The 13854-nt window shown below is 40.6% G+C and overlaps 1 protein-coding gene across 1 annotated transcript in view; it reads right to left on the bottom strand.

Annotated features, from left to right (window-relative positions):
• Window positions 1-270: 270 nt before the first annotated feature.
• Ugcg (UDP-glucose ceramide glucosyltransferase) overlaps window positions 271-13854 on the bottom strand; it is a 32912-nt gene continuing 19328 nt past the window's right edge. Inside the window, exons 2-9 of the mRNA XM_059255779.1 lie at window positions 13075-13216; window positions 10476-10578; window positions 8792-8893; window positions 6800-6912; window positions 3733-3911; window positions 2553-2639; window positions 1306-1495; window positions 271-751 (exon numbers count right to left, since the gene is read on the bottom strand). Of these exons, the coding sequence (XP_059111762.1) occupies window positions 581-751; window positions 1306-1495; window positions 2553-2639; window positions 3733-3911; window positions 6800-6912; window positions 8792-8893; window positions 10476-10578; window positions 13075-13216 (1087 nt within the window). The 3' untranslated portion in view covers window positions 271-580. The remainder of the gene's footprint in view (window positions 752-1305; window positions 1496-2552; window positions 2640-3732; window positions 3912-6799; window positions 6913-8791; window positions 8894-10475; window positions 10579-13074; window positions 13217-13854) is intronic.

Raw genomic sequence — 13854 nt, 5'->3', positions numbered from 1 at the left:
TACTTGCTCTGCAGCAACTACAAGAGGTAGGCATAAAGCATGAAAAAGTTTCTCAGTCGGCGCCTCCCCGTGAAACACCATTCACTTCCCACAGGGAGGAGCGGGTCCTGTCCCCTTCTCACAGAGCTGCTACTGTCCTGCCTGTACAGACTGTAGAGTGAGTCCACTCAGGTAAGAAACTTTCCCTACTGAAGGATACTGTCATAGTGTCTGCTGCAGAGCAGTCTGTGTGTGTGTGTGTGTGTACATATATATATATATATATATATATATATATATGTATATATATATTTGTTTAAAAAATAAACAAACACAACAACAAAAAAACAAACCCAGTTTCCTAGAACCAACTGTCTTGATTCTCTACTTCCACAAAATATGCTATTGGCCAAGCCTACAGACCTGTTTTGTTTTTGTTTTTTCCTTTTCACAGATGCGAGTGCCATGCAAATAAATTAAAGAGCGGATACCAAAACACACATGTGATAAAACTACTGAAGGTAGATCCTTAAAAGCATCTCTATAAACATAATTTATAATACTTCTGTTCTGTCCTCTGTGCACAGCCACGAAGCTCTTGTCACACATCTAGGATTTCCTCTGCTGTCCCTCCACAACGCAACCTGTAGCGGCCAGTTCTCCAGCTTATAGTAGGGTCCCATAATGCCGACAAGAAAATGTATATCGTCATGGATTCACGGATGAACCAAGCCACAGCATAATCAAGTTTTGAAAAACACAGTGTGCCACCCTGAGAATTAAAAACAAAAATCAATTTATTTCCTGTCAAACTAAATGCACAGTGAAAGACTAAAACTCTAGGCTGGCGATATGGCTCAGCAAGGAAAGATACTTGCCGCCAAAGCCTGATGACCTGAGTTCAAGCCCCAGACCCCACCTGGTAGAAGGGAGGACAAGCCTGCACAAGGGAACAAGGACTCACATGGACACGGACACGCACGCACGCATGCACGCACGCACGCGCGCACGCACTGAGAAAGATGAATGAGTTCCTCTTGGAACCACTAAAATTAAGGTGTCTCCTTGGGTGACATAATTACCTTGCAATATAGTCTTTAAAAAAATGCTCATTTTTAGTAAAAGCAGTATTAAAATAACTGCAGTCTCAGTTTGAATATTTACTTGTTTAACATCATTTTTTTAAACTAAGTTCCAAATTTTGTTTCATTTTATGTCTATATTTTATTCTTCAGTGTGAAGCTAAAGAAAGACTCAGACTTTCTTCAACCTTTTCTAAATTAAAATAGTTTTGGTCCCTCACCAAGTTACGGCAAACCCACATACCTGGACACCCCTGAGTTGAATGTAGTCAAATATAAACCATGCCAGGCAGTGGCACATGAAGAAGACCATGATATCCCATCTGAATACATGGTGGGCTGCCCACCCAATAATTAAACTGGCAACAAAGCATTCTGAAATTGGCTCACAAATTATTGTAGCAGGAAGCATGTTAATTCTCAATTTGGTCCACCTGAAGAAACAAACAAACAAAAATCAAAAAGGATTTTCTGTAAGACAACAGCCTGGTTACAAAAGTAACAACCAACCCACCCCTACCGCAACTACCCTCACCCCCCGGAACCCCCCTACTGATCCCTACCAACCACTTTCACCCCCACAGACCCCCACCAATCCCCACCAACCATTCTCACCCCCAAGCCCCCCCCACTCTCACCCCCACCAACCACTCTCACCCCCCCAGACCCCCTCACCGATCCCCACCAACCACTCACCCCCACAGACCCCCCTACCACTCTCACCCCCACCAACTACTCTCACCTCCACAGACCACCACCAACCACCCACACAAATGATCTCAACTTTGAACCTTGTCACAGAAGGGCTGTTCTCTTTGAAATACTGTTTTTTATTTATTTATATATGTTTAAGACAAGGTCTCTCCAGCCCTCAGATTTGCTTTTAGGAATCTCTTTTCTATTTTTATTTAGTAAATAAAATGGTTATACATTCATTTACATGGTCTATACTCGGACAAATACAGAGTTCAGTTTTAACATTTTTTTTTTTTTTTCAGTTTTTCGAGACAGAGTTTCTCTGCATATCTTTGGCTGTCCTGGAACTCACGCCGGGCGGTGGTGGCGCACGCCTTTAATCCCAGCACTTGGGAGGCAGAGCCAGGCGGATCTCTGTGAGTTCAAAGCCAGCCTGGGCTACCAAGTGAGTTCCAGGAGAGGCGCAAAGCTACACAGGGAAACCCTGTCTCGAAAAACCAAAAAAAAAAAAAAAAAGAAAAAAAAAAGAAAAAAAAAAAAAAAAAAAAAAAAAAAGGAACTCACTCTGTAGACCAGACTGGCCTTGAACTCACAGAACTACCTCTGCCTCTTGAGTGCTGGGGTTAAAGGCATGAGCCATGATGCTTGGCACTAGATGTATTTTTTTGCTGCAAGATATTTGCTTTATGATTTTGCTGTAGATGTATTTTTTTAATCATGTTATATATACCATGTAGCATATTACACATGCACATTCCTTTTAACAAAGCACAAAATGTTAGTTTATTGATTTACCTGATCATTCTGGATTGAAATTGAGAAATTGAGTATGAACCAGAGTTTTGCATGGCAACTTGAGTAGACATTGCAAACCTCCAACCTCTGAAAACGAAGATAATGACAACATGATCTATGTTGATGGACACATTCAAGTCTGACTGGTTCTGCATTCATTAGTCAGAGTAAGCAGCTGCTGGTATCAGGACAAGCTCAGTCCTTACAGATAAACAGACTGATGCTATGGATGTTTCTGCGCCATTGCATTAGCCCAGAACGGTATCACATTCCAGAAGGAACTATAGTCCCTAGGTTTAGAGTTCAAGAAACTTAAGTGCAGCCACTCTCAGAGTGCTCGTGAGAAGGCTCTGCACTCAACAGTTTTGTCTCTGATTGCTCCCCCTGTGCGCGTGCGTGTGTGCGTGTGTTTTCAACAAGAAAAGTAACCAAGTGGCACTGCGTCTCATAGAAGACTCTAGGTGACCATGAATCTCACAGACATCATATGGAAGAACTTCGAAGAATATAGTCTATGCCAAAAAAAAAATTTTTTTTAAAATAAGAGATCATACAAGGCAGTGATCTCCTTTAAACCCAAACAAATTTTCTGTGACAGAGAAATGCTAAGTCATGAGGAGGCTTATTAGTGAAGCATGAAATAAAGGGATAATAAATTTCACAGTTTGGGGCTAGAGAGATAGCTCAGCAGTTTAAGAGCGCTTGTTAGTCTTGCAGAGGGCCTAGGTTCGATTCCCAGAACCCACACGGTGGCACACAGCCATCGGCAACTCCAGTTCCAGGGGTCAGATGCCCTCTTCTGACCTCCAGGGGCACCAGACACACACGTGGTGTACATACGTGCTGGTAAAACTCATATTTATAAAATAAGATTTAAAAAAAATTGTAGAAAGTTGATTTTCAAATGATACCATTAGTTTTTCTAAAACACATAGGAATTTCTCCCTACATTCTCTCAAAGGCTTCCTGGTAACCACACTACAGCAGCTGGAGGACGGGGAAAGTACTTGCTTCACTAGTACCTACCTATGAATAGTGATACGAATGCTCTGCCCAAACTACTAGCTTTTGTAGTCATTAGCAGAAATAATAAAATAAAATAGCCCGAATCCATGGTTGAAACAGAAAGGATAAGCCAACAGAAATAAGCTAGATACTAAAACTAATTCAGTTTTCTTACCGGTCAGCTATTGCTTTGGCCATAAAGTAATCCTCAGCGATGTACTGCGCAAAGGCTATCAGCCCTCCTGCCTGATCTAGCACGTCCTTCCTCATTAAGCAAGACATTCCTGTCACACATTTGAAGCCAGTTACATTGGCAGAGATATAGGATCTTGGGTGTGAAGTTCCAAAATATACCTGCCCAAGAAAACACAGACATAATCAATTAGGTTTTAATGTTCAAAGTATGGTACTTGTAAACTTTTCCTAACGCTTTCTGTTAAATATGACTGAGTGAGTATCCTAATATGCCCACATCAGCTCCCTGGATAAAAAAAGCATACAACTGCATTACTGTAGTCCAAGCAGTTAGTAATCTGTTTGGCTAACTGCTCTTGCTATCATCATTATTAAGAAATATTTACCTTGAGGGGAAAAAGCATATTCTCCACTTGGGTAAATATTATCTTTTCTAAAATTGATAGATTAAAAGATAAATCCAAATAAAATGAAATTTGGAAATAAAAATAGGAGTAAGTATTAACTGGCATATAAAATATCAACAAACAATGTCTCCTGATTTTATAATATTTAATGGCTTGTAAGTATGTGTGTGCGTGTAGACACATACACAGACCACATACAGGTGTACCAATGTTCAGGATAATTCTATTTCTTCTTAAAGTTATTTTAATTTGGTATATTCATGTAAGTCTGTTGGGGGTGATGTGCACCTGAACGCAGGTTCTATGGAGGTTGGAGGATCAGAATCCTCTGGAGATGGAGTTACAGGACACTGCGAGCTGTTCATCGTGGGTGCTAAGAACCCAGTTCTGGTCCTCTGCAAGAATAGTACTCTTAACTGCTGAGCCATCTCTCCAGCCCCTAATCTCTTACTGTTCTTTCTCTACAACACTTTGAAGTCCTGAGATGTGCGAGTCAATACATCAACAGTGGAACTGGCTGCCACCACCCTACTTGTTAGACATAAAGCCCTATTTCTTATTTATTCATATATCAGATATGCTGCCTTTTCTAATTAGCTTCAAGTACAGAGCAGTGGGCTTTCTTTCTTTCTTTCTTTCTTTCTTTCTTTCTTTCTTTCTTTTTCTTTTATTTTTTTTCAAGATAGGGTGTCTCTGTGTAGCCCTGGCTGTACTGTCCTGGAACTCCCTCTGTAGACCAAGCTAGCCTTGAACTCAGAGTTCCGCCTGCCTCTGCCCCCAAGTGCTGGGATGTGCTCCACCATCACCTGGCACAGTGGGCTTTCTTAATGGTACTTACTCAAGTACAGAACAGCAGAATTGTACAAGGCAGCTAAGACTATGATTCCTGCGACCTATGCCCAATTCAGACACCACTGAAGCAATGGCTTCTGCGCCTCAGTCAAACCTATCTTCTAAGACCAGAAGCGTCCACCTTAACCCTTAAGCAGTTAACTGAGGCCAAAGTACTAGGAGGGACTAGGAGTTGGACTTAACGCTTCTTTATCACCTAGGAAGAGTCTTCTGGTTGGATCTCCATTCATTCTAAGAATAATAGACTGTGTGCATCCTAGGAAGTGTCTTTCATTGACATAAATATCTATGTGGATATTTCTAAAGTAAAAGGACCAATAGTATTTTATTTTAAAACAGCTACCTGACATTCATTTTATCAACCAAAACCTCAGGATTTTAAGACTAACAATTTCTTGCAGTAGGAGAAATATTTCCCAAGTCAGTGTTAAGAAAGAGACCATGGGGCTGAAGAAATGGCTCAGTTGGCAAAGTCAGGGTCACAGAAACATGATGACCTCAGGTACATACCCAGCACACATATAAAAAAAAGCTAGACGTGGTATGCACCGATAATCCCAGTCTTGTGGAAACTGATGCTAGGGGATCCCTGGGGCTTGCTGGCCAGCCAGTGTAGTCAAACTGGGAAGCTCCAGATGCAGTGAGAGACCGTGTCTCAAAAAATAAGGTGGGAAGTGTCTGAGGAAGAAACTTGATGTTGACTTTTAACATCCACACACACATGCACACTCATCCCCCTACCCACTACATATACCTGAGCACGCATATACACGAGAGTCAGAGGAAGAGAGACAAGGACAGAGATCGAATTGCCAGAGGTAAAACCAAATTCTAACAATAATGTGCCTTCACCCTTTCAGATTTGTGGCAATTAGAAAAAATAATCAAGTGAATATAAGATGTGCTGAAGAGGAAGTGGATAAACATCAAAGCCGAAACCAAGAGTCTTTTCCCCTGCGACACAAAGGCAAGCCTTGCTCTCTGTTTAATAGTGCAGGAGTAGATGTGAGAGATTAGGAGGCAGCCGGTAAAAATGCCCTTTGTGCAGCTTTAATGAGGGAAAAGCTCGTGAAGTGATAAAACTAATACACAAATTGCTTCTAGAGCTTTTTCAAAGGGCACATGAGAGAAACATAAAAACAAAAACCATCATAAGTGCCAAAAATGACCAAATGAAACTGAACCTTAACTGCTGTAAATAGTGCTGCTGGGTTACTACGCTTCTGTGTCTCAGTATCATTTACCATTCCCTACACAAGAGAGGAGGAGGAGGAGGAGGAGGAGGAGGAGGAGGAGGCAGAGGAGAAGACATGTTTTTCAAGATAATTTATTTTAGAAGGAAATCAAAGTGGTTTCTTTTTATTTAAAAAAAGATTTGCAAGAACTATGTTTTCTTGTTGCTGTATCTGAAGTACTTTATAGTATGTGACAAAATACTCTTCAGTTTAAAAGAACATTACGTAAGTCAATAGTCTGCAGTGAACGTCTAGAACTCAGTAAAAACATTATGGAGGAAAAATGCGTGTTCAGCTCGGGGCGGGGGCCCCCAGCAGTTTCCTAAGCACAGCTTTTTCTATCAGGGTGAGGGCAGTTCAGCAGTATGTGACCCCAGGGATCTGAGAACTTCCTCTCCGAGGAACCAGAGTGCTCTCTGCAGACTCCCACATGGGAATACAGCTAAGGTCATGTAGTCCTGTCTGATGGAGACCAATGTCGCTGGCGTCACAATTTATATATATATATATATATATATATATATATATATATATATATACACATTGTACTTACCTGCTCTAATGTGGCAGCAAAGCCCTGTCTGTCTGCTACATAAGGCAGTCCATGAACCAAGCCCACCTTCTCTGTCATTTGATTGACCATGTCAGTTAATGTGTCTGGGATGACTAAAATTTAGGGGGGGGAAAGGTGGGGATAGGGAAAGAGAAAAAAAAAAAAAAAGCACAAGTTTTTTTAGTAAAATATCCATTCATGTAATATTTTGTGAATTGCTATTAAACTACAATAAAATATATTTGTCTGAATATCTGGATTTAATAAATAGTAATAGTTTATTCTGAGAACATAAAATTTCAAAAAGCTACACATTTTTAGCCTGAGTGGTAGACCTAATATGTGCCAGAGGCAGTTTTTGTTTTCTTTGAAAGAATATTACTAAGCTTAATAAGTTGACTTTATGGAAATTAACAGTCTAGAACCACCTTCTAAAACTCAGTGAGGCTGATTCAGAGACAGGATGTAGTTCAGCTGGCAGTGACCTCAGAGGCCTGACAACTTCCTCCCTAATGAGGTACCAGAGTCTATGTCAGAACTTCCAAACTGGAATAAAGACAATGTCCTATAGTCAGGAGCAGGTCAGAGGACCTCAGGTCTTCCATGTACTCTTTAGATACAGGAGTGAGTCTACTTTCTCAGTGGGAGTAATATGTACCTGATCTCATAATAGCACACAGAGTTGGGAAGGCATGGTAAACACAAATTAAATTAACATAACCTAAATTAATAAACATGAAGACTGAACATGAATTTGGGCCATGAGTCTTCAACTTCTAACACTCCTCATTGATTTGTAATAATATTGAATGTTCATTTTTAAGTTTATAGCTTAAGGTAATGAAAAATTTGAACCAATGTCCAACCTTCAAATGGCAAACACCTCAAATCCTACATGGCTGTTTTTATTTCCTTCTATTTGTTAAGAATTAAATCTATGGCATAAAACAGCAAGAGTTGTGTCTATGCCTTAAAATACCCGTTTGGCAAGAGAGCCTCATGATGCAGGCCTGTAGTCCTGGCTACTCAGGAGGTTGTGGCAAGAGAAAGATCCTGAGTTAGGGGTAGGTCGGGGCTGTGGCCATAGCTTGGTGATACAGAGCACTTGCTGGTCATGCCTGAGACTTGAATTAACAAAAATCCCTCCTATTTTAGGGAGTGGCTCTCAACCAGGAACAATTCTTCATAAGTGACGTTTGGAAAAGTGAGAAGGGGGAGGGTGCTGGAGGCAGCCAGCAGGTAGAGGCCATGTTGACAACATTTCCTCCAAACTGTTAGGCCACTAAGTCACTAGGACTGGGGCCCAGGAACTCAATCTAACAAAAATACCATAGAGCTTAATACATATGTTTACACCTATAAATCCCCAGTGTGGTATATGAAAGGCTCTTTGCAACAGACACAGTCGTTCATATCTTTAATTCCAGTAATCAGAAGAGAGGCAGAACAGCCACAGGTTCCAGGTCAGCCTGGTCTACCCAGCGAATTCCAAGACTGCATAATGAGACTCTGTCTCAACAGGCCTCAAAAATAACCATTAAAAAAACGAAACCAAACCACACAAACGAAAAAAAAACCTTCTTGCTAAAATCTAAATAAATTAAAAAAAAAAGACATGAATGTCTTTTAATGAATTAATGTATTTTAGGAAACATGAGCTCATTGATCTGACTCTTTGGGTAAAATAGTGTATCAGAGAAGTCCAAGATGCAAGCCAAAGTGTCCAACAAGTAAGAAATGTTACACCAGAGCAAGGCTACGGATGGGCTAATGGAGCATGACCACTTTTCTAATGGGTGAAATTTTCTCTTCAAAATGCAAACGTTTGAATACATGTACCACCTAGGTTAGGTGAGTAAAACTGACATAATGCCATAAATAATGATGAAGTAAATTATCAAGTAAGCCGAAGATTGATAAATACTAGATTTTCAAAATGTTTTTGGTATTTTATCATCAAATGAATAGTTGTATAAAATAAGAAAACCTCACCTCTTATTCCACTATCACAAATCCATATGAGATCGTATTTTGCAACTTCATATCCTGGCATCAAATTATTAATTTTAGGATTAATGCCAACCTTCTTGCCACCTAAATATGCAAAGGTACAATGATAACATGCTGAAAATGCTGTTAAGATACATGATGGAGCAAGAAAGAAAAAGTACTGTCATATTTCATAATTTAAACATTTTTAATTTTTAAATATTTCCCATTATATATCACAATATATCGGTAAAAATTACTCATTCACAAAAAGGGAATTTTGACTTTATCTCTGACAATCCAGTCTGTTTTCTAATTTACAAATTCTTCCACTAACACTATGAGCTGATGCTTAACATCATGTACAACATAATGATATCATAACAGCCAGATTCCTCATCACCAATCAGTGCGCTAAGTATACACGCTACTTAATTTGACTTAGCCATTCCATAGTATATACATATTTTAAAACATCATACTATACATTATCATAAATACACACATTTTATTTAGTGGAGGGAGATAATTAAAAACAAAACAAACATTAAAAAACCCACAGGACTCATTTTGAAGTTATAGTAGTTACAACGATGTAGAGAAATTCACCATAAGAGTACAACACAGTCCACACTAATGTTTAAATAGAGAAAAGGCTATCATTGAGAACACTTTAGAAACAAAAAGAATATGGGTAACATGGGAGGGTTGGCTAAAACTAAGGGTCAACTGAGGGGGCGTATGGAAAACTAATACAGTAGAAGCTTCTTAAAATACATACACAGATGAAAACAATCTAAATGGAGTCACTACACAAATTCCCCACCAAACGAAACCTCCAGTCTGGGAATCGGTTACAACTAATCAAGTTGTTGGCCAAAGGGGTCCCTTAAAGTCCTCCAAGAAACCCAGGCTGTTGCCAAGGCTACAGGATGCCCTCCGCGAACTGATGGTAAGGCCCCATTGCTGAAGACAATGCCTGCATAACTCACTAAACCTGGAGAAACTGGGCTGGTGACTACCTGGAGTCTTCACCCCTACTGACTGGTGTTCACGGTATCGGAAGGTACTCTGCACACTACCACTGTTCATGGTATCGGAAGGTACTCTGCACACTACCACTGTTCATGGTATCGGAAGGTACTCTGCACACTACCACTGTTCATGGTATCGGAAGGTACTCTGCACCCGACCAGAGAAGAAAGCAAAACACCTGCCTGCAAGACATGCTAGTACAACAGCGACATCAAAATTTTGAAAGTGACCAACCACTATCTGGTTGGAATTAAGGCCACTCCATGAGATGGAGCCCACGCCCAAACACTGCTCGGGTGGCCAAGAGCCTGCAACTAGACAGACCATGGACTGAGGGGAAAATCAAAATAGAAAAAAAAAAAAGATTTCAGAAAAAAAAACCCCAAAAAACCAACAAACCAAAATAACAACTATCCATACCTGATTACTGAGTAAGATATACTTGTGGGTGTGTCATTTGGTAACCAAGACTTCTTCCCCCATAACATTCCTTGAAGGAATAGAACTATCCTTCACACTCCCCGGAAAACACACTTAAAGCAAGCACGCTGTCTAATTTTACTGAGTGCCCGGTCTAGAGTTTAATGCAGAGAAGATGACTAATATTTAAAACTACCAAAGCAAAATGGCTGACATAAACTTGGGTTCTTACCTATAAATAATCTAGCATCAACATTTGGGTATTTTCCAAGCAGTTTCTTACATACATCAATGGCTGGATCATCATGATCTTGTACACAAAGGAGTACTTCATACTAGTCAAAAGAAGAAATTTAACATTAATTAACCTCGTAGAAAATAAGTACTCACTGGGAGCATTTCTAGATTGATCAAAAACTGTAAGGAAAAGAAGCAATTGTGTACATAAAGTTTGCAAGCTTAGGGAGGAATCCTTAGGGATACAGGTGCCTATGGCAAGTGTTGCTCGGGTGGAGACGCGTCTGTCAGCAGGCGGAAGAGCCTGGCAGTGCCTGAGGTTGACGCCTGTCCTTCTCTGACAGGCCCCACCCCAGTGACAACCTGCATATCAAGCTTGTTCATGACCGGCACCACTGAACATGCACTTGATGCTTACAGGACACAGGACGTGCAGGAGTGTAAAAACTACACTGAGAAGAAGCCAAGCCAAGCACACTCCCTGTTCTCCAGAATCTGCTCTAGAATGCAGCATCACTTCATGAAGGTTCTGCAAGTGACAGAGGAAAGGCCCATAAAGGACAAATGTGATTAGATTTTTTTAAATTTTATTTTGCTGTTTAATTTTTTTTTAGATAAAGTAGAATTTGACTGAACACTTACTACTCTGAAATGCATACTTCACTGACCTCATAAGTAGGAAAACATCCAGAATTTCATTTTGCTCAATGCTATTTAGTTGGAAAGGCATTTCTGAAGGCTTGAATGGCCAAACCCAAACTGTCCCGTAACTTTTGACGTGCTTACATCCCAGGGACTCACTCAAGCCACAGGAAAGCCCGTTCTGTTTACTTCTTTCTAAGTATATAAACGCAAAAAGCAGAAACAAAATACTCATAATGTCTTTAGCATACCTCTTATCTCACCAAAAACTGGCAGAAAAGAGAGCTGTGGGTGAGCACAAGAGAGCCAGGACTAAAGTCAAGAAAGCTTTAGTCAGCAGAGTGGGAGAAGATAGTGAAAACCAGAGTGTGTCCCTCATGATTTCTACCTCTTTCTACAAGTTCTACCCAATATCTACTCCAGTGGTGACTGATCAAAAGTGCTACTCAAGACCGGTTAAACCAATCCTTAGTCATCTGGCCTCAAAGGCCGGATGAAAGTCTGAGAGAGCAAAGGCTGCCATTCCTACCACACCCCTGAAACTTCCCCAGAGGGTGGGGTCTACAAGCTTCCCGATCTCTGCAAACACTTAGTGGTGAAAGACCGTGTCCTTAATAATGAAGATTAGAAAGATTAAGTGACTTCTTAAAGGGCAATAATAATAGCTAGATTTCTTCCTAATAAGCTGCTCAGCCAGGCTCACCCTGAAGAGTTCCTTGCTTATACTTTACGATAGGTACTATGAATAAGCGAGGTGGAAGGAAGCGCTCGCTTCTAAGCAACGATTCTGTAAGTAATGGAAAAAGGCTTATACTCTAAGCCTTAAAATATATTTTAATATGTGAGTTAACTACATTGCATATCAAGCAAAATAATCTTTTTTTTTTTTTTCTCCATTTGCTTCATATAGCCTACACTGGCCTCAAATTCCCTGTGTACCAGGGACTATGGCTTTAGGCCTGTGTCCACATCTAGTTCATGTAGTACTGGTGATGGAGCCCAGGGCTTCATGCATGCAAGGCAAGTGCTCTACTGAGCTACATCCTACTCCCTCAAGTACATACATACATATGTACATACACACACACATATATCCCATATATACACTATTTATAAAGAACTACTTTATATTCCAGGTTTTACAGAAACGTTTATATTTGGATTACAAATATAGAATATAAATACTGTACATGAACTCAGACAGCTGCTGGCCCAGAGCAGCTGACATGTCCATTTGAGTTCATTTGGTAACTTCTGAGCAAAAGGAGGCACACAGAAAGGGAAGGTTTCTACAGAAAACACCTCTAAACTCAACGCTTTGAAAGGTGATGCCGGGTATGGTGTCTGCACTCAAGAACCAGATGGTTACATGCTGCACGGAGCACGTGTTAATATCTTTAAGTAGGATACTGTCAGAACAAAAGTCTCCCTTGGATGCCCTGGCTTTCTGCTTCAGAAACTAAACTATACTAGGGTAAGACCCGCCTCTGCATACGCTGTTACCCATTTCATACCAAAGACCAACACACTTCCCTTTCTACCAATTTAAATACACAAGAACATGAAAGGAGCCACATGGAACTCGTTCTTTGAGCTTTGAGACAGGACGACGGCAGAAAACCCAAAATGTGGGGTTACACTCCACATCAAAAACACGTGGATTCTAAGTCAGATGCTGAGCTTTGTTCATAATCAACAAAATATTTTTTTTTCATTCACGAAGATAAACGTTTCCTTGGTACTCACTTATAGACTATGGACCTGAAAACCTTCCAACTTTCTTATTGCTAGCCAAGTTTACTTTAGTTTTATGTATCTAAAACATCAGTACTTCCACCTTGTGTACAGTGTTGAAATTCCCAATGTTTCTGATGAGAGAGAAAAACAACAACAAAAACAAGAACCAATCCCACAGTCTAGTCCATCTCTCACGGGCACAGCACTGTACTTACTTTGGGATAATCCAGTTCAAAGAACGTCTCCAAGTTGTTGATTAGGTTAGGATCCACCCCCTTCAGCGGTTTCAGAAGAGAGACACCAGGGAGCTTGCTGTACGGCTGCTTGTCTGTTGCCTTCTTGTTGAGGTGTAGTCGGCTGAAAACAAAAAACAAAACAGCCCATGAGTTATTTCTGGAGGACGTGTCGGTGCTAAATCAAAAGGAGGCACCCATCAGAACACCGATGAATCGCCGACAATCACTAAACAGGATTTTTCTGTCCTTTCCTTTCTTATTCTTTTGAAGCAGAGTTGGGGTTAAATATTTTAATAAAGGCTTACTTAATTAAGCACAAGGACCAAGAGAAGCGAGGCAGGCAGAACAAAGCAAGACATGCCCCAAAGCTCTGCTCTGGGCACTTCAAGGAAGATGCTTTTCTGATTTTAGGGTTTTCTCGTTTGTTCATGTGTGTGTGTGTGTGTGTGTGTGTGTGTGTGTGTGTGTGTGTGTTAAAGACAGGGTCTCATATAGCCAAGGACACTCTTGAATCTTGAGTAACAGAATTATAGGCAGGCACCACCACTCCTAGTTTATGGGACCAAACCCAGGGCTTCATCCATGCTGGCCAAACCCTCTACCCACTGTGCAACACCCCAACACTAAGAAGAGAGTTTTCAAAGCTGACATCCTTCTGAGAAGGAGACCTGAAAATAAAGAGAAGATGGACAAAACAAGCTTTCAGTTTAGGAAAACCGGAAGGCAGCGGAACGGATGTCCCGACGAAGAGCCGCGCAC

Source organism: Peromyscus eremicus, chromosome 2, assembly GCF_949786415.1.
Source record: "Peromyscus eremicus chromosome 2, PerEre_H2_v1, whole genome shotgun sequence".
NCBI lineage: Eukaryota > Metazoa > Chordata > Mammalia > Rodentia > Cricetidae > Peromyscus > Peromyscus eremicus.
The sequence above is the reverse complement of the archived record's forward strand: the minus strand, read 5'-3'. Positions and strand labels throughout refer to the sequence as shown.